The 27,321-nt window shown below is 42.5% G+C and overlaps 1 protein-coding gene across 1 annotated transcript in view; it reads left to right on the top strand.

The window, feature by feature from the left end:
* Positions 1-27,321, top strand: part of LOC146866144 (G protein-coupled receptor 54-like) — a 708,070-nt gene that overhangs the window by 482,807 nt on the left and 197,942 nt on the right. The window contains exon 2 of the mRNA XM_085640803.1: positions 23,832-23,956. Coding sequence (XP_085496929.1) covers positions 23,832-23,956 — 125 coding nt within the window. The remainder of the gene's footprint in view (positions 1-23,831; positions 23,957-27,321) is intronic.

Consider the following 27,321-nt stretch of genomic DNA (forward strand, 5'->3'; position numbering starts at 1 on the left):
TGTACATCCAACTAGGGCAGAGACTGTCAGTTGATTCTTTGTGTTCTACTGCAGCTTCCCAGAGTGTTCTAAAGAACAACTAGAGCGCTAACAGTCCCACTTATGACAAACGTATTGCACACCTGAAGCCATCTTGATTGGAATAAAGTGGTAACTCTAAACATTTAATTTAAAAAGGAACAAAATGAGGGGGTTCCTTTTGCCATAGAAAGTATGATTAGTGCTGCAGAAAGAAAAATTAGGGCACATTTTGAGTGACTTCTCAAATCCTCTTCTATTTCATTAAAAAATTCTGACATGCAGACTGAAACATGCACTTTCAATACCAGCAGCAGACTTCCCTGGTGAGCAGTAGCTTTACTAAAGTGATCTAATGAGTAACTAGAGTGCTAACATTGTGAATTTATGGCAAATGTGTGACACATCTGAATGCCTTCTTGATGGAATCAAAGTAAAATAGCTGAAAGTATTTCCTACTGAGGAGACTGTAGTAAATGAGTAAATTAGGAAACTTCATAACAAATACGTCTCCCAAGATGGCCACCAGAGACAAAAGAGCCCAAATCTAGCACAAATATCACCCAGATGTAGCCCAAGTATAGCCCAATGACAGAATGTCCCAGAGTGTTCTAAAGATCAACTAGAGCGCTAACAGTCTTACTTATGACAAAAGTATGGCACACCTGAAGCCATCTTGATTGGAATAAACTGGTAACACTTAAAACATTTAATTTAAAAAGGAACACAGTGAGGGGGTTCATTTTGCCATAGATTAGTGCTGAAGAAAGAAAAATTAGGGCACATTTTGAGTGACTTCTCAAATCCTCTTCAATTTCAATTAAAAATTCTGACATGCAGACTGAAACATGCACTTTTAAAACCAGCAGCAGACTTCCGTGGTGAGCAGTAGCTTTACTACAGTGATCTAATGAGCAACTAGAGTGCTATGGCAAATTTGTGACATATCTGAATACCTTCTTGATGGAATCAAAGTAGAAAACTGAAAGCATTTCCTACTGAGGAGACTGCAGTAAATGAGGAAATTAGGAAACTTCATAACAAATAAATCTCCCAAGATGGCCACCAGAGACAAAAGAGCCAAAATGCAGCACAAATATCACCCAGATGTAGCCCATATGTAGCCCAATGACAGAAGTGTGCAAAACACTTTTTATTTTTTGTGTTTTTGCAGTTTTATATAGTGCAGACTTGTCAGGTATTGGAGTGCTTTACATGAGCATTGGTTACATCACACCAGAACAAATTCATTTTGGTTGTAGACATGGGGAGATTAAGTGATTTGACCAGAATCACAGAATGTCGAGCTGAAGCAGAAACTCCAACCTGGTTCCCCAGTTGCAAAGTCTGCAGCTCTGGAAGTAACACCACATCCTTTCCCCTAAGTGCAACATTTAATCAAGAGGTCAACTAGATAAAAAAACATAAAGATAACAAATAAGTTAAAAGTGCTTTGTCGCTATTTGAAAACTCAGAAAATATGTCCTCATTTTAGTTTTTTAGAGCACTAACCATAATTTTGATGCAAATAAGACCCTTTCATATATGTAATTTCTAAAGGAAATGCTCTAGGTATTACAGTTTTCATTACATCAAGATTACGTCAGGCGTTCCACACGTTTGTATAAATATAGAATGTTAGCAATCTAGTTGTTCATTAGGATACTGTTGAGAGGCAGAGGCCAGGGGCACGGACTCTGAAAATTGAAGGCAGGTAGGAGGGTGCAAAGGCAACAATTTGACCACACTGGGCAGCCAGGAAGGGCAGTGTCCGCACAACAGACTATGGAGGGCAGTGGAAAGGGGGGCAGGGGCAACAAACCAACAATACAGGACTGGCAAGAGAGGCTGTGGCAATATAACAGACCATTGTGGGAAGAAGGAAGAGGCAGTGGTAGTACAACCATACATGCCAACAGACCCGATTCAGCCAGGAAACGGACAATGTTTTTAAGCTCAAATGGGCTTTAGTTGATCTGTCTCCTGTCTACAATCTCTTCTTTTTCAATGTAACTCAAAGGCGAAAATCAATACCCCAGTTTTTTTCAAAATCTCCCTCTTACCAAGTTGAACATGTTCGCAAGTATGGTACATTGGATCATGGAAGGCAGGAGGAATTGGGGTAGGGACATGGACTTGGATAACAGAGGACAGGAGGGACATGGAGAGGTGCACCAAACTGACCCTACACGGCAGGCATCAGGGTTTGCAGCAGCACAATACACCACACAGGGCATGCGGGACGGGAGTGCAGCACAACAATCCATAAAAAGCAATAGGGAAGGGACAGGACCATGCACATGGACAACAGAGAACAGAGGGGAAAGAGGCAATGGTAGCTAGCTGACCATAATGGACAGACAGGAGAGAAAGCTGCAGCATAACAGACCATAAAGGGCAGGAGGGACGGATCAGGGGCATTACAATGGAATAGACAAGCCAGGAGGGAGGGAATAGGGGTCTGCACATGGAAACAGAGGGCTGGGGGCAAGGGGGCAGGGCAGGAGCAGCAAGATGACCATGGAGGTCAGGCAGGATGGGCACTAGAAGCAAGACACAGCATAGAGAGCAACAGTGAGACTTTGATGGCATATACACAGACCATGGAGGGAAGGTGGGAGGGGGTCAGGGGCAGCTAGCTGACCACACAGGGAAGGTGGGAGGGGCCGTGGCAGCACAGAAGACCATGCATGGCAAGCCGGAGGGTTAGGGGCATGCACAAAGGACCATGGAGGAAAGAAGGGAGGGTCAGGACCTGGGCACAGACAAGAGAGTTCAGGGGAAGGGGCCTCACAACAGACCATGCGGGGAAGGCAGGAGGAGCAGTTGCAGCACAACAGACCAGGGAGGGCAGAAGGGTGTGGCAGTAAAATGGACCATGGATGACAGGAGGAAGGGGATAGGGGCATGGAATGTGGACAGGCAGGGTGGAGGTGGCAGGGACAGGTTGCAGTCATCTGACAATGCTAGGCAGGTGGGAGGGGAGTGGCAGCTCAACAGAACACTCAGAGTAGATAGGAGTGGCAGGTCCATGGAACATGGTGGGCAGAAGGATGGAGCAGGGGCTTGCACAAAGACATCGGAGGGCAGGGGGAAGGAGAATAGGAGCAGCAAGCTAAGCACAGAGGCTAAGCAGGAGGTCAATGATGGGGCGTAGAATTGGGCAATGGAGGGCAGGAGGAGTGGACTGGTACATCATGCTAAATGGAGGGCAGTGGCAGCACATCAGACCATGCATGGCAGGAGGGAGGAGGCTAGTCCATGGATTCAGACAACAGAGGATAGGGAGGAGGTGGATGGGGGCAGCAAGCTAACTGTTCAGAGAAGGCGGGAAGGCCAGTGGCAGAACAACGGCCACACAGGGCTGTAATAAGGGAGCAGGGACATGGACTTGGACAATGGATGGCTAGGAGGAGGGAAAGCAGGAGCAGCAAGTTTGTGTGGGGGCAGCACAATGCCAGGCCCTGCTTCCAACCCCCCACCATTCATTGTGATATGCATCTTACTCAACGTTAAAAAAAAAACTAGAAATTTGCTGAAAAGAACAAAGATTACAGGGACGGTATAGTTAGACTCAGATTTCACTCATACACAACCAGTGAAATTCAGCAGTTATAGTTACCTGAGCTAACTATAACTTAACGATCCCCGCAATGTACTGCTAATGATCTCAGACATTACATCATTCATGACATGGTCAGTTACATCACTCATGACATCACTCATGACATCTCTAATGAGCTGTGAATGGAATGGAACTATAATCGCTAGAACTTTATTTAGGGATAGAGTGTGTATATTAACACCCCTTTGTTTACTTTTCTTTCGTGTAAGAACCATTATAATACGCAACGTGCCCAGATTAATATGCCCGATAGCCTTTCACTTTAAAGTAATGTGTAGTCCATTGTGTATGTTGATGTTTGCAATTCTAAGTATGTTTATTATGAATAAGTCACATTGACGAACATACAGGTATGGCGGTCACGGGGCAAGATATGCTGAAATGACATTGTGTGCATATTAACACTTGTTTTCTTTTCTTTATTGTATCAATTCCTGAATTTTCACATCGTGACCAGGCCAATATGGCCGCCAGCTTTTTGGATTAAAGTAATGCACTGCTGATGACGTCACATATTACATCACTCATGACATGGTCAGTGACATCACTAATGACATCTCAAATGACATCACTGATGACATCATCTACGTGATCATCTGATGCACCACCTCACACCCTAAAATACAGACTACCATTCTCGAAACCATAGACACACAAATACTAGTACAGATACAATATTCTGTGCACTATGCATGCAGACCTCTAATCAGCTACATAGCTTTGATACAGTCTTTTAAATACTCAGTTAGTACCTATGCAGTCTAGGAATCCCTCTGTCTGTCCCATGCACATCCATTCAACCATCCAGCACTATCTATGTATCCTATCACTCTGCCGATACCGAAGCACTAATTAATTTAGCATGCACTCTCTTTGCAGCACTTAAATTATTCCAGTTTTTAGTCATATACTTAAGGAATGGCCTAGCCACTAACACAAGTGCAGGTACAATATTTTGTACACTATGCATGCAGACCTCTAACCAGCTACATAATATTGATATGCTCTTCTAAATACCCGGTTAGTACCTATGCAGTCTAGGAAATGATCTGTGTGTCCCATGCACTTCTCCATTCACCCATCCAGCACTATCTACGTATCCATTTATTTTTATACTTTGTTGAAGATGTACAACTAAAACATATATGCGCTCACCAACACACAAATAAATGCACTCAGTCACCCAAACAACTGTTTCCACATGCACCCTTAAACCTATACACCTAGTCAATCAACCATTCACACATCTATGCATAGAGTTACACACACCCCATCCAACCACACACAAACTCAGTGTCCCATACAAATACTCACCCAACTAATCAATAACTAATATACACACTCATGTAGTTAGTGACCAACTGATGCAGCATATTATACAACAACAGAGACAGTGATGCACACATTCACATAGTTTAGTTACTAATCCATGTATTAAGTGAGGCACTTTTAATTACTCACTTAAACAGTAAGTCAGACAGCTACTAAATCCTCCATCCAGACAGTTATATATACATTCAATCTTCAATACAGATTGGTATATATAATACATATTTAAATTTCAAACTAAACCACATTCACTGGATGATGTTATCAGTGATGTCATCAGTGATGTCATTTGAGATGTCATCAGTGATGTCACTGACCATGTCATGAATGATGTAATATGTGACATTATCAGCAGTGCATAGCGGGCGCACAAGTTATAGTTAGCAGAACTAACTATAACGGAGGAATTTCTATGGTTCTGTACGAGTGAAATGTCCAGCTAACTATAATAACACCCCTGAAACCTATGTTTTTTTCTGTGAATTTCTAAGGTTTTTTAAATGCTAATTTCTAACTATAACGTCTCTGAAACCTATGGTTTTTTCAGTGAATATATATATATATAAAATAAAAAAAGCATAGGATTGAGGTACATTAGACTTACACATTTTCATTTAAAAAAACCCTGGAACTTTATAGTTCGAAATTAGCATTTAAAAAACCATAGAAATTCACTGAAAAAATTATAGGTTTCAGGCACGTTATAGTTAGAAATTAGCATTTAAAAAACCATAGAAATTAACTGAAAAAACCATAGGTTTAAGGAACGTTATAGTTAGTTGGACATTTCACTCGTACAAAACCATAGAAATTCCGGTGTTATAGTTAGTTCAGATAACTATAACTCGCGCCCCCGCAATGCACTGCTGATGACATCACATATTACATCATTCATGACATGGTCAGTGACATCACTAATGACATCTCAAATGACATCATTGATGACATTACTGATGACATCATCCACGTGAACATCTGATGCACCTCCTCACACCTGAATATAACCTTTGATACACCCACTCTAAAATACAGACTACCATTTTCGAAAAAATTAGCCACATCAATACCAGTTACTAAATACGCACTGACTGATTCCTAGGTCTACACACACATCCACTCATTCACCCATACAGTCACTCATACATGCAGTCACTCATCAATACAACACTATCATATGCACTCATACACCTATAAAGACACTCACAAACTGCCACATATCCAGAGTTACTCACACACTCAGTCAGTCATGCAAAGAATCAATCATAGTTCCATTTACTCACCTATGCAGTCATACAGACACAACCTCACTTATTCATACAAATACTAACACATAATTACTCTCTTATAGAATCACTTATACAAATACACACTCATCCATGCAGCCAATCTCACAATTACTGACTTTCACATACAGTTATCTATATACTCTGTCACTCACATATACTGCCTTTTACATATATAGTTACTTGCACATGTACCACTGAGACATCCATTCACTCACCAACACATCCATACACACACTCACCCACCCATACAGCTGTATGCACATGCACTCTTGAACCCATATACCCAGTGAATCAACCACTCACACATCTATGCACAGTCACACACCTCCCACCCACCCACACACACACACACACACACGCACACACACGCACACACACACACAAACACACACACACACACACACACACTCAGGCAGACATACAAATACTCAGGCAAGCAATTGATAACCCATATAGACACTCATGCAGCTACTCACCAACCCATGCAGCAGCTTACACAACTACAGACAGACTGATACAGACTTTCACACAGTTTAGCCACTAGCACATGCATTCAGTAAGACACATTTAATCACTCACTTATACAGTCAGTCACGTACCTACTAAATCCTCCATACAGACACTTATACACCCACTCATTCCTCAATACAGCTTGGCATATATATAAAACAAAATTAAACTTTACAGAAACACACAGTCACTGGATGATGTCATCAGTGATGTCATTTGAGATGTCATCAGTGATGTCATCAGTGATGTCACTGACCATGTCATGAATGATGTAATATGTGACGTCATCAGCAGTGCATTGCGGGGGCGCGAGTTATAGTTAGCTGAATAACTATAACGCCGGAATTTCTATGGTTTTGTACGAGTGTAATGTCCAACTAACTATAACGTTCCTGAAACCTATGTTTTTTTCAGTTAATTTCGATGTTTATTTTAAATGCTAATTTCTAACTATAACGTGCCTGAAACCAATGGTTTTTTCAGTGAATATAGATATAGATATAGATAGATAGGTACATAGATAGGGCCCGATTCACAGGACTAACTTAAGACAAAATCCTAAACTTACTACCATTTTGGTATTCACAGAAGGCACTTACTCATTTTGGTATTCACAGAAGGCACTTACTCATTTCGGTATTCACAGAAGTTAGGAGTCCTAAATTTAGGACTCCTAAATGCGTTCTGTGAATACCGAAAGTCTTAAAGTTAGGATTTTTCCCAGTTTAGGAGTCCTAAAGTTAGGAGTCCTAACTTTACTACTCCTAAACTGAGAAAAATCCTAACTTTAAGAATTTCGGTATTCACAGAAGGCATTTAGGAGTCCTAAAGTTAGGAGTCCTAGCTTTACTACTCCTAAACTGAGAAAAATCCTAACTTTAAGACTTTCGATATTCACAAAAGGCATTTAGGAGTCCTAAAGTTAGGACTCCTAACTTCTGTGAATGCCGAAATGAGTAAGTGCCTTCTGTGAATACCAAAATGGTAGTAAGTTTAGGATTTTGTCTTAAGTTAGTTCTGTGAATCGGGCCCTTAGATAGATAGATAGATAGATAGATAGATAGATAGATAGATAGATAGATAGATAGATAGATAGATAGATAGATAGATAGATAGATAGATAGATAGATAGATAGATAGATAGATAGATAGATAGATAGATAGATAGATAGATAGATAGATAGATAGATAGATAGATAGATGTAGATATATGCGTGTGTCTTTTCAGAACCAAATATGAGTAGTGGCTTTTATGTGAGTTTGTATATTCAGTAGATATGATACCTACAGACTATAGACTAGAATGAGTACTTCAAACACATTATGGAGCCATTTCCGATCTCGCTGGGAGAAGGCTCCGTCCGACTCGGATCCGGAGGGCTTTCAGACCGACTCAGGCTCCGAGCGCCCTAGTACGATGCGAACAAGCGCTGATGGACATGGGTCGCTCGGAGCCCCTTTGAAGTCAATGGGAGCCTGTTGTACGACACATACATAGGCTCCCATTGATGAAAAAGGTATGTTGCTTACAAGGGCGCCCCCTGTAGTTGGGATGCGTCTCTGCCACCCGCACTGTACATGCATGTGTAGGGGGGACCCTTGGCTCCGATTCTTTTCTTTGGCCTCCGAGCACTTTACCACTGCCGACCAGTGCAAAAGTGCATGTGCTTTTCCCCTAAACATGGTAACATTGGTGTATACACTATTGACATATTAAGTTTATTTGTAAGTTCCTTATAAGCTGGTATACCATATACCCAGGGCCTATTCCCTAAATGTTACTAGCAGGCCTCCAGCACTAATTGTGCCACCCACACAAGTAGCCTTTCAAACCTGTCCCAGGACTGCCATTGCAAGGCCTGTGTGTGCAGTTTACTGCCACTTCGACTTGACATTTAAAACTACTTGCGAAGTCTTAGACTCCTTTTTTATTACACATACATCACCCCTAAGGTAGGCCCTAGGTGGCCCATAGGGCAGGGCCTTTATAAGGAAAATGTAGGTCATGTACTATTAAGTTTTGCATGTACTGGTAGTGACAATCACCCAAATTAGTGATTCACTACTGTGACGCCTACTCGTCTCATAGGTCAGCATTGAGAATTCCTTAAATCACTTTTTAGCTGTAATTCCTGATTAGAAAGGGGTAGCTGCACCATGTATTATATCATTGGAATGGTAATGATGAATACTCTTTACTGGCAAAGTTGGATTTAAGATTACTGTTTTAGAAATGGCACTTTTGGAAAGTAGACATTTCTCTTCTCTTACTGCTCTGTGTGCCTGCAGCCTGTCTCCAATACACGTCTGGGGAATGTGACAGCCGCAAACACAGGAAGATTAGGTATGTCTGTGTAGTGATCCGCTTTCATGTACATTCTGACAGCTCTTCCTGGGCAGGAAGAGAGGGGAGAGCTGACACTTATACCTGAATAGGTAATGTGCTGTTTCACACACAGAGGGCTGATTACCGCCGACTGATAATCTGGAGCCAGGGCTTGGACGAAAGGACCTGTGGGTACTTCAAAGACCCTTCTTTGAAGTCACCCCCACTTCAAAGGCACAACTGGGTACAAGTTCTTGGTATCTGACCCTACCAAGACAATATACTTCTGGACCTGTGAAAGACTCTGCCAGGAGTAAGGACTGCTGTGCTACAAGGATTACCACTCTGCTTGACTGCTGCTCTGGAACAACTGCTTTTCTGCTTTACTGTGTTGCCCTGCTGCCTGCTGATATCTGCCCTGCTGAGGACAAGGACTGGACCCATCTCACTTGAACCTAGAGTGACTCCAAGGGTTTGCTGACTTGCCTCCTGTTCTGAAGTCTCAGGGACATGAAAGACTTCCTTCAACAGTACCTGGAATAAGAGCTACTTGACTCTAAGCAGTAGATTTTGATTTAATCTTTAAAAATACATAACTCCGGTCCTATATATTTGATTTTGTCATTTTGATCTTGCTTTACTCCTAAAAATATTATCTATTTTTCTAACCCTGTGTGGAGTTTTATTGTTGTGTTTTATTTTGTGTAATTTTGAGTGTGTGTGTGTGTTGTGCAAACACTTTACGCATTGCTTCTTTACATACCCTGACTGCCAAAAAAACAGATGGTGAGCACATGATATCTTTCAGTGTGTATCTAGCTGACCCTGACTACAGAGGTGGTTCCTGCTTGTACAGATTGCAGACTCAGACAACCATAAATCCCATTCCTAACACTATGGTGCTCATTATGACAGCTGTGAAATCACTACCGGCAGCCTGCCAGTGGTGGATTCACCGCCAACGTGCAGCCATTCTCTGCCCGCCAAATTAGGATGGCAGGCAGTTTGCTGTCAGACAGGAAGTCCATCGGCCATGGGTCCGACACAGGAAATCCATACATTGCCTGTCAGACCTGGATAGCATACCTACAACGGTGGTGGTGCCTAGCAGGCACTGTCCGCCATATTAGGATGCTTCATCTCCACCAGCCTTGAATGGTGGTTCACCTGCCATTCAAAGGCTGGTGGAGATTGACTTCCTGCAGCACCCGCCTCAATGCTAAACATGCCCAATGCAACTGCCACCGTGGCCGTCGCATTGTAATTCCATGGGTGGGACCGCCGCCATATAGGTGGCCGGTTACTGGTGGAGATTGACTTCCTCCAACACCCGCCGCAATGGTAAACATGCCCAATGCAACCGCCACCATGGCCGTCGCATTGTAATTCCATGGGCGGGACGGCCACCATATAGGTGGCCAGTCAAAATTCCTGTGACAATGGCGGGTAGACTTAAGTGTTTTTATGTAAAAAAAAAAAAAAAAAGAAAAAATACGATTGGCCGCACTCTGCTAGTCCTATCAGTGTGTTGCCCCAAAGAATTGTGGTCCATGAAGTAGCGTCGGCGGGTACGCCTATGCCAAAAGTTTAAAATGAAAATGAGTGTCGCGTTAGCCATCCCTGGACACGTGTTTCGAGGTAGTTGCCTCTCGTCAGCAGGGAGTAGGTATGTGTGTGGGGTTGCTGCGTAGGCTGCCAAAAAATATTCTCAGGTAAAGTACCACTCAAGGCGCGCAGGTGCGTAGCCAAGGGCTCGTCAGCCCCACCGGCTCAAGGGAGCCTGAAAATAAACAAAAATCCGATTGGCCGCACTCTGCTAGTCCTATCAGCGTGTTGCCCCAAAGAATTGTGGTCCATGAAGTAGCGTCGGCAGGTACGCCTATGCCAAAAGTTTAAAATGAAAATGAGTGTCGCGTTAGCCATCCCTGGACACGTGTTTCGAGGTAGTTGCCTCTCGTCAGCAGGGAGTAGGTATGTGTGTGGGGTTGCTGCGTAGGCTGCCAAAAAATATTCTCAGGTAAAGTACCACTCAAGGCGCGCAGGTGCGTAGCCAAGGGCTCGTCAGCCCCACCGGCTCAAGGGAGCCTGAATATAAACAAAAATCCGATTGGCCGCACTCTGCTAGTCCTATCAGCGTGTTGCCCCAAAGAATTGTGGTCCATGAAGTAGCGTCGGCGGGTACGCCTATGCCAAAAGTTTAAAATGAAAATGAGTGTCGCGTTAGCCATCCCTGGACACGTGTTTCGAGGTAGTTGCCTCTCGTCAGCAGGGAGTAGGTATGTGTGTGGGGTTGCTGCGTAGGCTGCCAAAAAATATTCTCAGGTAAAGTACCACTCAAGGCGCGCAGGTGCGTAGCCAAGGGCTCGTCAGCCCCACCGGCTCAAGGGAGCCTGAATATAAACAAAAATCCGATTGGCCGCACTCTGCTAGTCCTATCAGCGTGTTGCCCCAAAGAATTGTGGTCCATGAAGTAGCGTCGGCGGGTACGCCTATGCCAAAAGTTTAAAATGAAAATGAGTGTCGCGTTAGCCATCCCTGGACACGTGTTTCGAGGTAGTTGCCTCTCGTCAGCAGTTTTTATGTGTTGCCTTAGATGCCCACTATTAAGTATGTGTGTATGATTGTGTATTAGTCTGTTTGTGGTGAATCCTTTGCATATGCCGAGATTCTTGATGTGTTTATTGAAATGCAATTATTGGTTTGGGTATGCATTTGCTACGTCCTGAATGTGGGTGTGCCATCATTTGGGATAGCGAGGGTAAGATTGTATGTCAGAGGGTTGAGAGTTGGGAGCTCTAAGGTATGGGGTAGGTCAATCACAAGTATGTTGATTTGTTATTTTTGCTCTCACTGGAGTACATATTTTTAAATTGTAATATTACTTTTGATGTGTAGGTGTATGTGGCAGGGCTGAGAGATAAAATCACAGTTATTGATGTCCACGATATCCTATATTCACAATCACTTACTATGTTTCTTATAAAAAATTGTTTCAACCCAGTGTCATCACTATCTGGACTTCCCAATAATATCATTTGCTTCCAAACATATATGAAACCCTTCACACACACACTGGACACTCACATTTTGGCAAATTTCTCGAAAGTGGCTAAATGATAATGTATCCACCCAGGAGAAGAGTCTGAATTATAGAAAGGCAGCTGCATTATTTCTGGTTTTGGACTTATAGGTAGATAAGGTTGCTTTTATCAAATTCGTTGTGATTAGAAAAAGCCACAGGTTTTGGGATTTCCATCACGTATAACCTTTGAACCTTTTTAAGAATCAATGCTAAATTTAGCATGCTCAAGGTATTAATTTTTAACTCAGTTCTCAAGGCTTTGATAGACTTGGAAAAGAAGGGGAAAGGTTATGAAGTTGCACAAACGGCATTTCCATTACAGTCAATACTGAAGGTGGCTGCACCTCTGTAGTCGGGGCAGAGAAGTATGACATAAGGAAACAAAATTAGATAGCTCAATACTCATTCTGATATTACTAAGAGTCTTTAAGATTTTTGTTGACAGAGCCTAGCGGGCTTCTTTACAAGCCACTTGCGCTGCAGAGGCGAGCATCACTTTTTGTGGGCTGTCCGGTTGATCAATCGTATGGTCTTAGGTTTTTTAGGTCTCGCCTACGTAGCGCGGATGCGCTGCATAGGCAAAAGACCTTTAGCAATCGCTTCGGCTTTTCAGCCAAAATCGTGCACGCGTTCCATTGCCTTCAATGGCAAGGCGTGCACGTTTGACGATTCACTTGCGGGAACAAGCGGCGCCATATGGTAGCAATTATCGCTCCTGGTGCTGCTCGCTCCCGCAAGTGAAACGCTTTCACTTTTGCTGACACATTTTTTTTTTGCTTTTAGCGCGCGTGCGCTTGTTTCAGATGCTACTTTTTTCTCTGTTTTTCAGAAGTCTACCAGAGTGCATCTTTTTTATATGTCTCCCTTGTGGATGTCTCCCCCCTTGTGTTCCTCCCTCCGGCCAAGCCCCTGCCATCTGTTGTGTTGCCCACATCCATCGTCCTTCCATATTGCCCCACAATATGCTCTCCCTCCCTTGCCCAAGTGGTCTCTCGTACACTCTCTCCTTCAGCTATTAGTTTTGCCTTTTGCACATGCTTTGCCCCAATGTTCCCACTCTCCCTCTCCTGTTGTCCGTGTTGCCTCTCGTGCCCTCCCTCTGTTGTCCATGTTAACCCTTGCACCCATTTTGCGGCTCCCGCCCCATCCCCTGTTGTCTGTGTTCCTCTGCCACCCCCACCCTCCGTTGACCGTGTTGCTCCTGCCATCTGCCCTACATTTCTGCCCTCCCTCCATGTTACCTCCCGCCCTCCCTCTAGCAATAAAAACAAAGCGCTAAGATGCAGCAAGCACAGGCTGGTTCAAAGGACTGTATTTCACTGCAGGTCAGGACTTAAGCGCAGTTTCAGGCCTCTGTTTGCACTGCAGGAACTATTTTCAGAAGCAAAACGCCACGGAGGTTCAGCATAGGATGGTGCGGATGGACACATGACAGGGAGCTGACCTTTGACGACACCTTTGCTTCTATGCTGCCTGGCAAAGCGGGCACTGTCCAGACTCCTCTCTCAGACAGATGTAAGAGGAGCTACATGTCTCCAAACACCCAAATCCAAAGTGCTTAATCAGTTAAAAAAAGAAGCTATCTTTGTTATAAACTACTATGAAGGTGTGAACCCTTCTGTATATAAACTTAAACAAAGGCTGTGTAAAATCCGTAAACAAACATGCACATGCACATTTCTTGTGTGTTAAATTTGAACCTATCCACGGAATTGTGTGCTCCTTTTGAAATACTAATTAGACAAACGATCGTTTAATCTTGAACGTGATCACTGTTCATTTTGCAAATTATGATTGATGCGCCAATTAATGTTGTTGTTATCCCTTCCAGACAACGTACTAGTTCTTCTAATGTTATGAAGAAAAAAATAGCAACATGTGTATTTTAAATAATCTTGACTCTTGCATTGATATATAGTTCAAGGGGTACAAAGAATCGCACCTACCACAATAAATACATTTTATGTATGCTCCTTTTACTAACTATTACCCTCCTATTTATTTATGCAGAGTGTTAGACCTGGCACCATTGGCGTGAGTCTCCCATCCATTTTTTCGCTGTGCCTCCTCTGTTTTTCCGGTGATAGATGCTCTGGGCACTGCGCCACTGCCATTCAGTGCCGCAGCGCGGATGCTTCCTGTGTAAAGATGACATATGAATTGATGAATCCCTGATTGGCTTATTTGGTCTACCTTTTAATCCATAGTAATGTGGCCTGTGTGTGCCCAGGGCTGGTAAACCAAATGCTGCTGGTGGGCCTGCAGCGCTGGTTTGCGCCACCCATAGAAGCAGCTTGTAAAGTGTGTCTCAGACCTGCCACTGCAGTGTCTGTGTGCAGTCTTGAACTGCCATCTTGGCTGTGAAGTGCACCCACTACCCAGCCCCTGAACCTTCCCTTGGCATCATGTAAGCCACCCCTATGGTAGGGTGCATTGTATGTGTAAGGTAGGACATGCTCTGATGTGTGTAGCATGTCCTGGTAGTGAATTACACTCAATTTCGTTTTTCACTACTGTAAGGCTACCTGTTCTCCATAGGCCAAAATGGGAAGTTTGGCTATTACATTCTATAGTCCTAACTGACCCATCGAACATGGTAGAAAAACGAATTTAGCATGCCTGAGCTCAGAATATTAAAATACATCTTTTAGTGAAGTTTATTTTTATATTCTGTGTTTGAAAATACCAATTTTAGAAAGTAGGTATTTTCTTGCCTAAGCCTTCCAGTGTGCTCTGCTGTTATGTGTATTGGCTGTCTGGTTTTGGAGGGACAGGGCAGGCTGAGTCAGACCTGGATTGAATAGAGAGATCTGCATTGAAGTGTGGGGAGGGGTAGCTCCTGGACCTGAATAGGGCTGTGCCTGGCAAGGTGAATGCTGGCTCCACCTCCCACTGTGCGTCTGATGGCAGACCTCCTCTTTCTGAAAGGAAGGATGCAGCCTGGTAAATAAAGTGCTCCAGGGATGGGCAGAACTGGTTCTGGCTGGGTTCAGTGACTTGTAGCTTCTGAGAACAAGGACTTTTGGGGTATAAATATCTGTGCTGAAACCCATACAAATGGTATTGGCCCTGGATCTCAAGACCAACCTCTGTCCGTGGAACTGAAGGAAGCTGCAGGAGAGGACTGTCCTGGTGTTGTGTGCTGTTCCCTGGATTGGCCTGCAGTAGTTTTCATTGGACTGGAAAAAGGAGGAAAAAGGAGTTGTAAGAGAACTTTTTAATCTTGAAGCTGCAATCACCCAAGGGCTAGAGAGAGAACTAGCCTCCTGACTGAAGTCTCAGGACCAGTACAGTTCATTTTGTCGCTAAGGCCCGTTAGCAAACCGCCTCAGCCGAGGAGCGTCAAGAAAATCATCGCACTGCTGCAGACGAAAGCTCGCTGGCCTGAACATCGCCTGCACGTTTGCGGGCCTCAAAATTATCGCTAACGTCTGTTAGCGAGCCGCCACAGCCGCGGAGCACCAGTAAAATCGTTGCCCTGCTGCCGCTGAGGGCTCGCTGGCTTGATCATCGCCCCGCACGCTTGCGGGCCTAAAAATTATCGCTACAGCCGCGGAGCGTCAGGAAAATCGTCGCCCTGCTGCCGCTGAGGGCTCGCTGGCCTGATCCTCACCCCGCACGTTTGGGGGCCTCAAAATTATCGCCACAGTCACGAAGCGTCAAGAAATTCATCGCGTCGCTGCCGCTCAGGGCTCGATGGCCTGATCATCGCCCCGCATGTTTGCGGACCTCAAAATTGTCGCTAACACCCGTTAGCGAGTGGCCGCGACCAAAAGCGTGAGGAAAAACATCGCCATCCCACCTTAGCTGCATTTTTGTGGATTATTGACAACAACATCCCGGAACTGTGAGTAAAAAGGGTCGCAGAGACCATTGCCCTGAACTGAATTTTGCATTCCCCATTTGAACTATTTTTGCAGCATCCAGAGAGAATCATTTTTGCACAGTATTGTGGCTTTCTCGTTATTTGGTCATGTGATAAGCCTATATATAAAGATAACTATTTTTATACCTACCTGTGTTGTGTCCCTTTGTAGTGTTCCTCACTGTATTACTGTGTATGGTCATAAACGCTTAACACACTGCCTCTGAGATTAGCCTAACTGCTCGTGCTACGTTACCACAGGGTGGAGCAGGGGTTGTCAAAGGGGTGCAGCCCTTCACTCTGACTTAGGAAGAAGGGTCCCTGCTTGGACAGTGGCCATCCACTGCCAACCAGAGACCCCCATTTCTAACACAGAGTCATTCACAGACCCATAATTCTAGTCCGTATATATAGGACACCATTTGAGGTGTGTTCTCTCCTACAGAACCCACAGTTTTTTTTAGATATCAGGGACATGCAACTGAAATAAATTTGTATTTTCTCTGGATCAGTTACGTCCACTTCCAAGACACCAATTATCACCAACTAGATCAAGTAGAAACCGTTTGTCACTGGGCATGGATACGTTAAGGGTTTATTGATCTATCAAAGCATAGATGCATCAACCCATGTTTAATGCTTGTTATAACTGTACCGCAGCTGTGGTTTTAAAGACGACTAATTATTGGGAAGGTTCATCTATGATTTTGCTTCCAGAATTCACAAACATTAGACCATTTCTTTAAATTACAACTTTCAACTAATGTAAAACCATGAGACACATAATATTTCGCTTACCATGTGACATAAAATATGTGTTCTTTATTCCATTATTTTATAAACAAATATTACACGTCACATAATTACACTCTATTCAATGCAACATAAATACACTCCACATGATACCACTGTACCACATAATTACATGCCACATAATTACAATGTACTCAATGCAACATAAATACACTCCACATAATACCACTCAGTGCGACATAGTTACACACCACATAATGACACTCTACTCAATGCACTGAGGAAAGCACTAGCGCTGATCAGTGCTAGTGTCACAAAGGGCACTGATTTTTGGTGTGCTGGATTCACCAGCAAATTTTGATCAATAAAGTTTTCCAAACTTGAAATTGCTCTTCATTGCAGTATTTTATTCATACTTATGAAAATATATTCATGGAAGTATTCAATAGTTTATACTTGGTATTCAATTCCTTTTACAACAATCCATATGTTCCCAACAATCCTTATATTCCTATTCCAATGCATTTCGGCCTGCTGGCCTTCATCTGGGAAATCTATGAAACAAAGAGTGGTATCTATCACTAATAATTCTTCAAAAACAAACAATGTTTAACTCACTAAATCTTTGTCACATATTATCTGGCACCATCACGTGATATACATACTATGCTACGTTCGACAATTGAAGTAGCCATTTACATTTACGCGTGCGGATTATTTTCCGATGTTAAAACCAAATGCATGCGTGTTTTTTCTGCTGTTAACTGGAGCCTAGTAACATTATAAATTAATCTCGCAGTCAGATTGGCTAGCGCAGCGCGTTAACTGACAAGCATTCGTTGACGCTTTAAACCAATGTTAGCAGTTCTAATGTTAAAAAGGTTCAAGTTGCCTCGAGTGGGCTGCAAGCATTAAATGTAACGTGGTAACGTTACTATTTCAACTTACAGACAGGTTAAGTGGCGTGGCACATTAGCCGACAAATGTTTGTAAGCGCTTAAAGCAAATGTTCGCGGTTCCGATATTAAATGAGTGCAAGCTGCTTCGGGTGGGTTACAAGCATTTAAACGTAATTCCTTCTTACCGAATATGCAGGAGACTGAATTCTATCAGCGCTGTAAGCAGAACGTTCTCAGCGCGATGCAAGTTGGCGTGTGACGCGTGTGGGCTGTACTACGATGTTTTGAAGTCGCGCATGTATCAGTTAAAGGGCCAGTGTCTATATGTGTGTTTCATGCTAAGCAATACTAACACTTAATGGCAATGATGATAGTTACAATATATTATACCACGGAAACAGTGTATCAAAATGTACAATTAACATAATCATGACAGAATATTAATAGATTTATAAATAACAGATTTATAAATAACAACTAAATTCAGTTCTTTCATTTATCCCCTGAGGACGCAGGGTTTGCAAGTGGAATATCCAATGATTTTCACATGTCAATAAAGTCTTTCTATTATCTCTCTCTTCATTTTTTTCCACAATTTCCAATATACATGCTCTGATCTGGTTAATCTGATGATTTTGTTCAATGAAATGGTTGGCAACCGCTGATTTAAACACTTTTGTTCTTATATTACTTTTGTGTTCAGTTAATCTTGTTTTTAGTTTACGTTCAGTTTGTCCCACATAGGCTTTTCCGCATGGGCATTTTAGCATATAAATAATGTTTTTTGTGTCGCAGGTACCATTAACCTGTAGCTTGATTTTGTTGCCCCGCATGGGGTGAGTGATGGTGTTACCCTCCATGATATTGTTGCAATTACTACAGTTTCTGCATGGAATAGTGCCTTTAAAGGTTATTAAAGGTTTTGTGAGAGTAGGTTTCTTTATGATTTCACCGAGATTTTTAGCTCTGGTAAATGCAAATGTGGGTTCATCCTGGAAGATGTTATTGAAGTCCAGTTCTGTTTTGAGCATACACCAATGTCTTTTGATGATTTTCTTGAATTGTGGAGTGATAGTAGAATATTTACTCACGCATGTAATTTTAGTTGTTTTTACACTTTTTTGAGAAGAGAGTAACATCTGTCTGTTCTTGGCTGTGGCTCTTTTGTGGGCATCCTGTAACACCTCATTTGGGTATCCTCTTTTCTTAAATTTGTCAATCATGATTAGTGCTTGTGTCTTGGATTCCTTCGGGTCTGAGACAATCCTTTGTACGCGGAGTAATTGTGAATATGGTAGGTGTTGTTTGAGAGGGGTAGGGTGGAAACTTTGGTAGGCAAGCAAATTGTTTCGATCAGTTGTCTTGGTGTATAGAGTAGTTTCAAACTTATCACCTATTTTAAGGATGGTTACATCCAGGTAATTAATTTGTTTCTCATGTACTACATGAGTAAATTGAATCCTTGGATCAATCAGGTTTAGTAGTTGGATGTTGTTGATCAATTGGTCTTCTGTATCTTTCCACAAGATAAAGATATCGTCTATATATCGCAGATATAGACGTAACCCTTGTTGCCATTGGAGGTTTTGTAGAATGTATTTATTCTCATACTGGTGCATGAAAATGTTCGCGTATGCTGGGGCTGCTGGATTTCCCATGGCGGTGCCAGACTTTTGTAGGAACCATTTATCCTCCCATTTAAAGAAGCTATGCATCAATGTGAAATTGAGTAATTCCAGTAGAAATATTTTCATATTTTCGTCATATTCCATCTGAAGTAAGGCAGTTTCCACGGCCTCTATCCCTAATGAGTGGGGTATAGAGGTGTAGAGTGCTTGTACATCAATGGTACACATGAGTATCTTTTCGTTGGAGTCCAATTTCACGTTATCCAACTTATTTAAAAAATCTGTAGTGTCTTTAATGAAAGAGTTCATGTTGATGACGTAAGGTTGGCGGTATTTGTCAATTAGTTTGCCAATAGGTTCCTGTATGCTGCCACAGGTTGATACTATGGGGCGACAAGGTGGTTGTAGGAGGTTCTTGTGGATTTTTGGTGTAAGGTAAAACCTTGGTGTTTTGGGATGATCCATAGTCCAGCACACCAAAAATCAGTGCCCTTTGTGACACTAGCACTGATCAGCGCTAGTGCTTTCCTCAGTTCATAGCACATACTCCAAAGCAGGGAGTAAACGAAGGAGCACGATTTACGCCTTTAACCTAAAGATTACCTTGGAGCTGTGCACGACTATCATCTAAATCACTCTACTCAATGCAACATAAATACACTCCACATACCACTCAGTACCACATAATTATACGTCACATAATTACACTCTACTCAATGCAACATAAATACACTCAACATAATACCACTCAGTGCCACATAATTACATGCCACATGATTACACGCTACTAAATGCAACATAAATACACTCCACATAATACCTCTCAGTGCTACATAATTATATGCTACATAATTACACTGCACTCAATGCAACATACACTCCAAATACCACTCAGTACCACATAATTACGCACCACATAATTACACTCTACTGAATGCAACATACACTCCACATAATACCACTTAGTGCCACATAATTACATGCCACATAATTACACTGTACTCAATGCAACATAAATACACTCCACAAAATACCACTCAGTGCAACATAGTTACACACCACATAATGACACTCTACTCAATGCAACATAAATACACTCCACATACCACTCAGTACCACATAATTACACCCCACATATTTACACTCTACTCAATGCAACATAAATACACTCCACATAATACCCCTCAGTGCCACATAATTACACGCCACATGATTACACTCTACTCAATGCAACATAAATACACTCCACATAATACAACTCAGTGCCACATAATTACAAGCCACATAATTACACTCTACTGAATGCAACATACACTCCACATAATACCACTCAGTGCCACATAATTACATGCCACATAATTACACTATACTCAATGCAACAAAAGTGCACTCCACATAATACCACTCAGTGCCACATAATAACACGCCACATAATTACACTCTACTCAATGCAACATAAATACACTCCACATAATACCACTCAGTGTGACATAGTTACACGCCACATAATTACACTCTACTCAATGCAACATAAATACACCCCACATACCACTCAGTACCACGTAATTATAAGCCACATAATTACACTCTACTCAATGCAACATAAATACACTTCACATAATACCACTCAGTGCCACATAATTACATGCCACATAATTACACTCTACTCAATGCAACATAAATACACTCCATATAATACCACTCCGTGCCACATAATTACACGCCACATATTTACACTCTCCTCAATGCAACATAAATACACTCAACATAATACCACTCAGTGCCACATGATTATATGCTACATAATTACACTGCACTCAATGCAACATACACTCCAAATACCACTCAGTACCACATAATTACGCACCACATAATTACACTCTACTGAATGCAACATACACTCCACATAATACCACTTAGTGCCACATAATTACATGCCACATAATTACACTGTACTCAATGCAACATAAATATACTCCACAAAATACCACTCAGTGCGACATAGTTACACACTACATAATGACACTCTACTCAATGCAACATAAATACACTCCACATACCACTCAGTACCACATAATTACACACCACATAATTACACTCTACTCAATGCAACATAAATACACTCCACATAATACCCCTTAGTGCCACATAATTACACGCCACATGATTACACTCTACTCAATGCAACATAAATACACTCCACATAATACAACTCAGTGCCACATAATTACAAGCCACATAATTACACTCTACTGAATGCAACATACACTCCACATAATACCACTCAGTGCCACATAATTACATGCCACATAATTACACTATACTCAATGCAACAAAAGTACACTCCACATAATACCACTCAGTGCCACATAATACCACGCCACATAATTACACTCTACTCAATGCAACATAAATATACTCCACATAATACCACTCAGTGTGACATAGTTACACGCCACATAATTACACTCTACTCAATGCAACATAAATACACCCCACATACCACTCAGTACCACGTAATTATAAGCCACATAATTACACTCTACTCAATGCAACATAAATACACTTCTCATAATATCACTCAGTGCCACATAATTACATGCCACATAATTACACTCTACTCAATGCAACATAAATACACTCCATATAATACCACTCCGTGCCACATAATTACACGCCACATATTTACACTCTCCTCAATGCAACATAAATACACTCAACATAATACCACTCAGTGCCACATAATTATATGCTACATAATTTCACTGCACTCAATGTAACATACACACCAAATACGGCTCAGTACCACATAATTGCACACCACATAATTACACTCTGTTCAATGCAACATAAATGCACTGCACAAAATACCTCTCAGTGCGACATAGTTACATGCCACATAATTACACTGTACTCAATGCAACATAAATACACTCCACATAGCACTCAGTACCACATAATTACACGCCACATAATTATACTCTACTCAATGCAACATAAATACACTTCACATAATAACACTCAGTGCCACATAATAACACACCACATAATTGCACTCTTCTCAATGCAACATAAATACACTCCACATAAATACACTCTATGCCACATACCACCAATCAACATAAATGCACTCCACACCATGACACAATTTCACTAAGCATAATTTCACTCAACACCACAGTTCCAGGCCACACAATACACCTCCAAACATTTCCAATACACACCACATAATTACACACCAAACGACATATTTCAACTCCACAATCCACAACGTACCTCCAATCCACACCATATAGTGGCACCACCTGAGCACCAAACATCACTCACCACTACCATTTTGCATCAGCGCACCAACTAAGCATCACCCAAACATCACCTAAGCATCACATCAGTCTGCCCTCGAAATCTGGCATCTGTTGATTCTCCACTAGTGTTGGTCCGCTGCTCATGTTCTAATTAAATTACTGTTTTCCAACCTCCACTCTCCCGTTATTTATGTCCCGCCTCCCCATAACAAACAAAATTATAACAAACAAGCATGAGAATAGGCAGGAAGAAGTTGCCAGCAGTGCAAGTACAAAAAAACTAGAAGACATTTTTTATGTGAAAATCTTTTTTTAATCAGGTTGTTCGGTCGTATATAATATCGTCCTGGCTTGTATAAAGGTAACAAAAATGCTTGACTTTTTCTTATAATTTTTCAACATGATGCACAGCAGCCACAATGCTCTACAAAATAGCCAAAAGTTTTGGCTAAACACATAAGGTCCCAAAGGCGAGACCTATTGGCTATGCCAATGCTTGTTATCTTTTATAAGAGTCCTCACATTTAATTTCTTTCATACTGTTGATCAAGTGCCTCTTTAAACCTGATGAAGGATGCAATAAAAACCTGGCTGAGGATACACTAAAATCCTAGCTGCTCTTGCTTGTATGCCTTGGCTCTCCGAGTTGTTGTTTCTATTATTTGTTCTCGAGTTAATGTCAGACATTGCTACTTATATTTTTTTTAACTGGTTTGTCTATTTATTGCGTACAGGCATGCCACCTTACACAGTGTCGCCATCTTTCACGCAATTTCAGCCCTGTTCACATGCTCTTCTGGTGAAAAGCCAATATTACACAGTGGGAGATAATGTGAGCTGGAAACTCCTGTGTAGAATGTTTTTTCTCCTCCCCAATTGAGGCAGATCACAGTGGATGTCCATGTGACGGGGAGGAATTTGTATCATTGGTAGCAGGGGATATTTTGGGTGGGGGGGTTACAAAAGGAGGGTAAAGAGCTTCACAGGCAGTGTTTAGCACACTCAGCATGGCCTCGGTCCTCAGAAGCATCCTCATGGCTGGTGTGTGTAATGGGCTGAAGACCCAAGGCCATCCACGGACACGCCCCCTCCAAGCCCATCCCAGTGCATTCACAGCTTACATAGCCTAATGTGTTAAATGACTTTCTATTTAGTGCCAGATTGTGTTTACATTTATCTCATCTGCTGCACTCTTCCATTCACAGCTAACCTGGCTACCACAGACATTATCTTCTTAGTTTGCTGTGTGCCCTTCACTGCAACTTTATACCCATTGCCCAGCTGGGTGTTTGGAGACTTCATGTGCAGATTTGTCAACTATCTTCAGCAGGTATGTGCTTAATGTGAATAAAAATGCTTTTTATAGATTAATGACTCACAATATGCAGTTACTGATGTGATGTTTGAGAGCAATCCTGAATGAAACTGGATTAATATTTGGGGTGGGTGGTTGCCCACCTCAAGGAATAATCACAGCTCTTGTCATGGGGAACCCTCAAAGTCACAAGTCAAATTGATCTCAACTCCCTCATAACCATGGCACACAGAAGATGCGCTTCGACCTTAGGGCAATGTGTAAAGTACTTATGCGGTACTAAAACAGTGATAAAATCAAAACACCAAGCAATACATCTCAGAGACAGAATTAGAAGCACAGAGTAAAATGTAATACATAAAAGGACTCCAAAACAACTAAAGTCCAAATATTGGGAACAGAAATGTTAATTTTTTAAATTTTTAAGTAAAAAACAGCACCGAAAATGGCAAAGCATCAATGGTAGTCAATAGTAGCAGTAGACCAGAACGTAGGTACGATTTCAGGCCGAACACTATGGTGCCCCACTCAATACACCAACCAGGTTTGGCCCGGCTAGAGATTTTACATTGGAACTTATTTGCAAGCCCCTTGCTCCAGCAGTGCATCACTTTTTATGACGCTCTGGCAGTGCAGAGTGCAGACCCGTATTTACGAGGCCACGCAAAGCCACTTTGCGTGTCTTTTCATGGCCTTCTAGATATGGTGCCGCCAGTGGCGTAGGTAGGGGGGCATCTGCCCCAGGTGGCACTCTTTTTGGGGGGTGGCAGAAGTGAGCAAGTCGCCTTTCAACCACCGCCTTCCCCCCTCACTCTTAGCTGCACCGGACGGGAAACTTAGGGACCACCCCCGCTGGCAATAGGTCTAGCTACGCCATGCAATACCCATGGGTTTTGACCGATTCCCAGACTTACAAGGATCTGTAAACCTGGGAAGGCATCAAAACTGTATGCTTCCCCACAGTAGGCATAGTGAGGAGAAATGTATTTATTTCTCCTCATTTTTTCCTCTTTCAATGCGTGCTGCATTCTGCAGCACAAATAGAAAGAGAAAAAAACCTCCATGGATTCTTTTTGTGCAGGAAGGTGTCCCTCCCTGCAAAAAAGACAACCCTGCCAACAACGCAGAAACTCATGCACCATGGTGCAATGGTGCCTGCATTGGCTGCATTGGCGCTAGGCACCAAATTGTGCGCCGCACAGTCAGAAAAGACAGGAATGCACCGTATCTTGTAAATACAGTGCATATCTGCCTTTTCAAATTGACGTAGGGCAGTGCAGGAAAAAAGGCTTGTATGGCTGCACTACGCCAGTTCTTTCTAAATGAGGCCCTTAGTCTTTTTTTCTGGAAGTCATTCAGTGGGGCAAGGCAACAGGCTGTATCTGAGGAAGTCGTCACAAAGTCAAATAGGATTTGGTTGAGGGACCTCTCAAGCTGTTGGTTTTGGTGGTGAGTGGGGGAAATTAAAATTTCACACACAGGTAGATGCTCTCGCCAATGGGACACTTTTAGCACCTTCACCTGTTCAAGAATTTTTACCTTCAGATTTTGTCTCATTTTGGTACTCAGAATCCTTCATCTTAGAAAGACTACAGTTGTATTGGACACTGACTGAATACCTTCTTGCCAAGGGTCCCGTGAACAGGAGGTGCTGCTGCGGAGATGCTCTGAGCAGGAGAAATTGGATTTCTTAGCCCAGTGAGGTTGTGCCTTGGTCAGATAGACTTTGGTAATTTGCCTTGGTCTTCAGGAGGTCTGGAAGCCCAAACATTTTCTAAGTCCCAGACACAGTCAAGGATCACAGGACCTTAAGAACAGCACTTGGAGGTCAAGATTTACACCAGCAGAGACCACCAGCACAATACAGTTCAGGTACAGTTTGTACTGGTCAGCTAGAACTTCACGTCACAGGCGTCTTGCAGCTGTTTGTAGCCCTGTACCCACAAGGGAGGGCAGCCACCTTTTGAGTCCACTTCTTTGTCCAACGTACAAGAGGGAGCAGGTACAGTCCTTCAGTTTCCTCTCAGGTCACAGACAGCAGTTCCAGTCCTATTCTGTTTTTCCGCAGATTCAGAAAGTTAACTGAGGGGAGTGCCTAGAGATACAACATTTAAGCCTGACACTAGTCAATGGGTGGGGGTGACTCCTGGGTCCTCCCTAACCAATGTGTGAAAGTTCCCTGGGGTTACCATATCCACTTATGCAGCAGTTCCTCTTTACCCTACTGCAAACCATCTTATAGACCCTCTCACTGCCAAAAACCAAGATAGGAAAACCCTTCTCCCCTTGTATAGAGCATGTGTGCCCTTCCAGAGGGACGGTCAGGGTAATGAGCAGTACCCTTCTTTATGGTCACTTTCAAACCACTTCTGGGGCAGGTTTCCTCCCACTGGGTTTGTTGCCTGCCTGACTGACTGGAAAGACAAAAGCTAGGGTTGTTTCAGGTATCACCTAAAATTTGCTTCTCACAGGGAGGTCCTTTAAAACAAATTAAGTTCCTATGTATACTTCGTCTTGTCTTCCTGCCAGGGGATGGCAAACATATCCACACCCACAAGCCTTTGTCTTTGCTCTTGGAGCAGTTTTCACATCTTATCGGGTGAATTGCCCACTCGGCTACTGTTGGGAACCTAATGCAGAATAGCCTACAGGAAATTCAAGCTGGGATATGGTAATTTACTAAAAGTTACTTTTCCTTACTGTTTATTAAAAATGCAATGCCACTATTAAGGTGAGCTTGTATACATATTAAGAAGAGTGGTGTAATCATATTTCTAATTGGGACCAAACCCCAGATAGCAGAATTAGTATTTAATCCTGCTTTATGTTGCTTTCTTTGGGCCAACCAGATCCTTCCTATGGTGAAACTAGCTTTTGGGTGGTACTCACTGTAAGGATATGTTAACTTTAAATTGCTACATGTACTGTTTTTAAATGACATGCACCATGCCTTGTGCGCCAAAAGGCCTATTAGGGTAGGCATTATAATTTGAAAGGAAGGTATAAGGGTTCCACTACATCCGTCAGGCTATATAGAGTAGACCTGAAGCCATGTTTGCCTGCCACTGTAGTGGATAGCATAATGGGTGCTGCAGTCCACTAGTGGCATTTAACTTCCATGTCCCTGGTATACTCTCTACACCTTATATCAAGGACATTTAAGCATTAAATATTCGAATTAGGAATAAGAAAATTCAACCATGTTTAAAGGCGGAGCACAGGCACTTTAGCAGGGGTAAAGTGCATTGAGTTCTAAAGCCAGCAAGGCAGAAAGGGCAAAGGTCTGGGAGTATATCACACAAAAGATGGTGGTTATCTACAAATACGATTTTACAGAAGAATTAGTCCTGAACAGAAAATAAGGTACGAGATAAACACGG

The sequence above is a fragment of the Triturus cristatus genome, chromosome 2_1, assembly GCF_964204655.1.
Source record: "Triturus cristatus chromosome 2_1, aTriCri1.1, whole genome shotgun sequence".
Taxonomy (NCBI): Eukaryota; Metazoa; Chordata; class Amphibia; order Caudata; family Salamandridae; genus Triturus; species Triturus cristatus.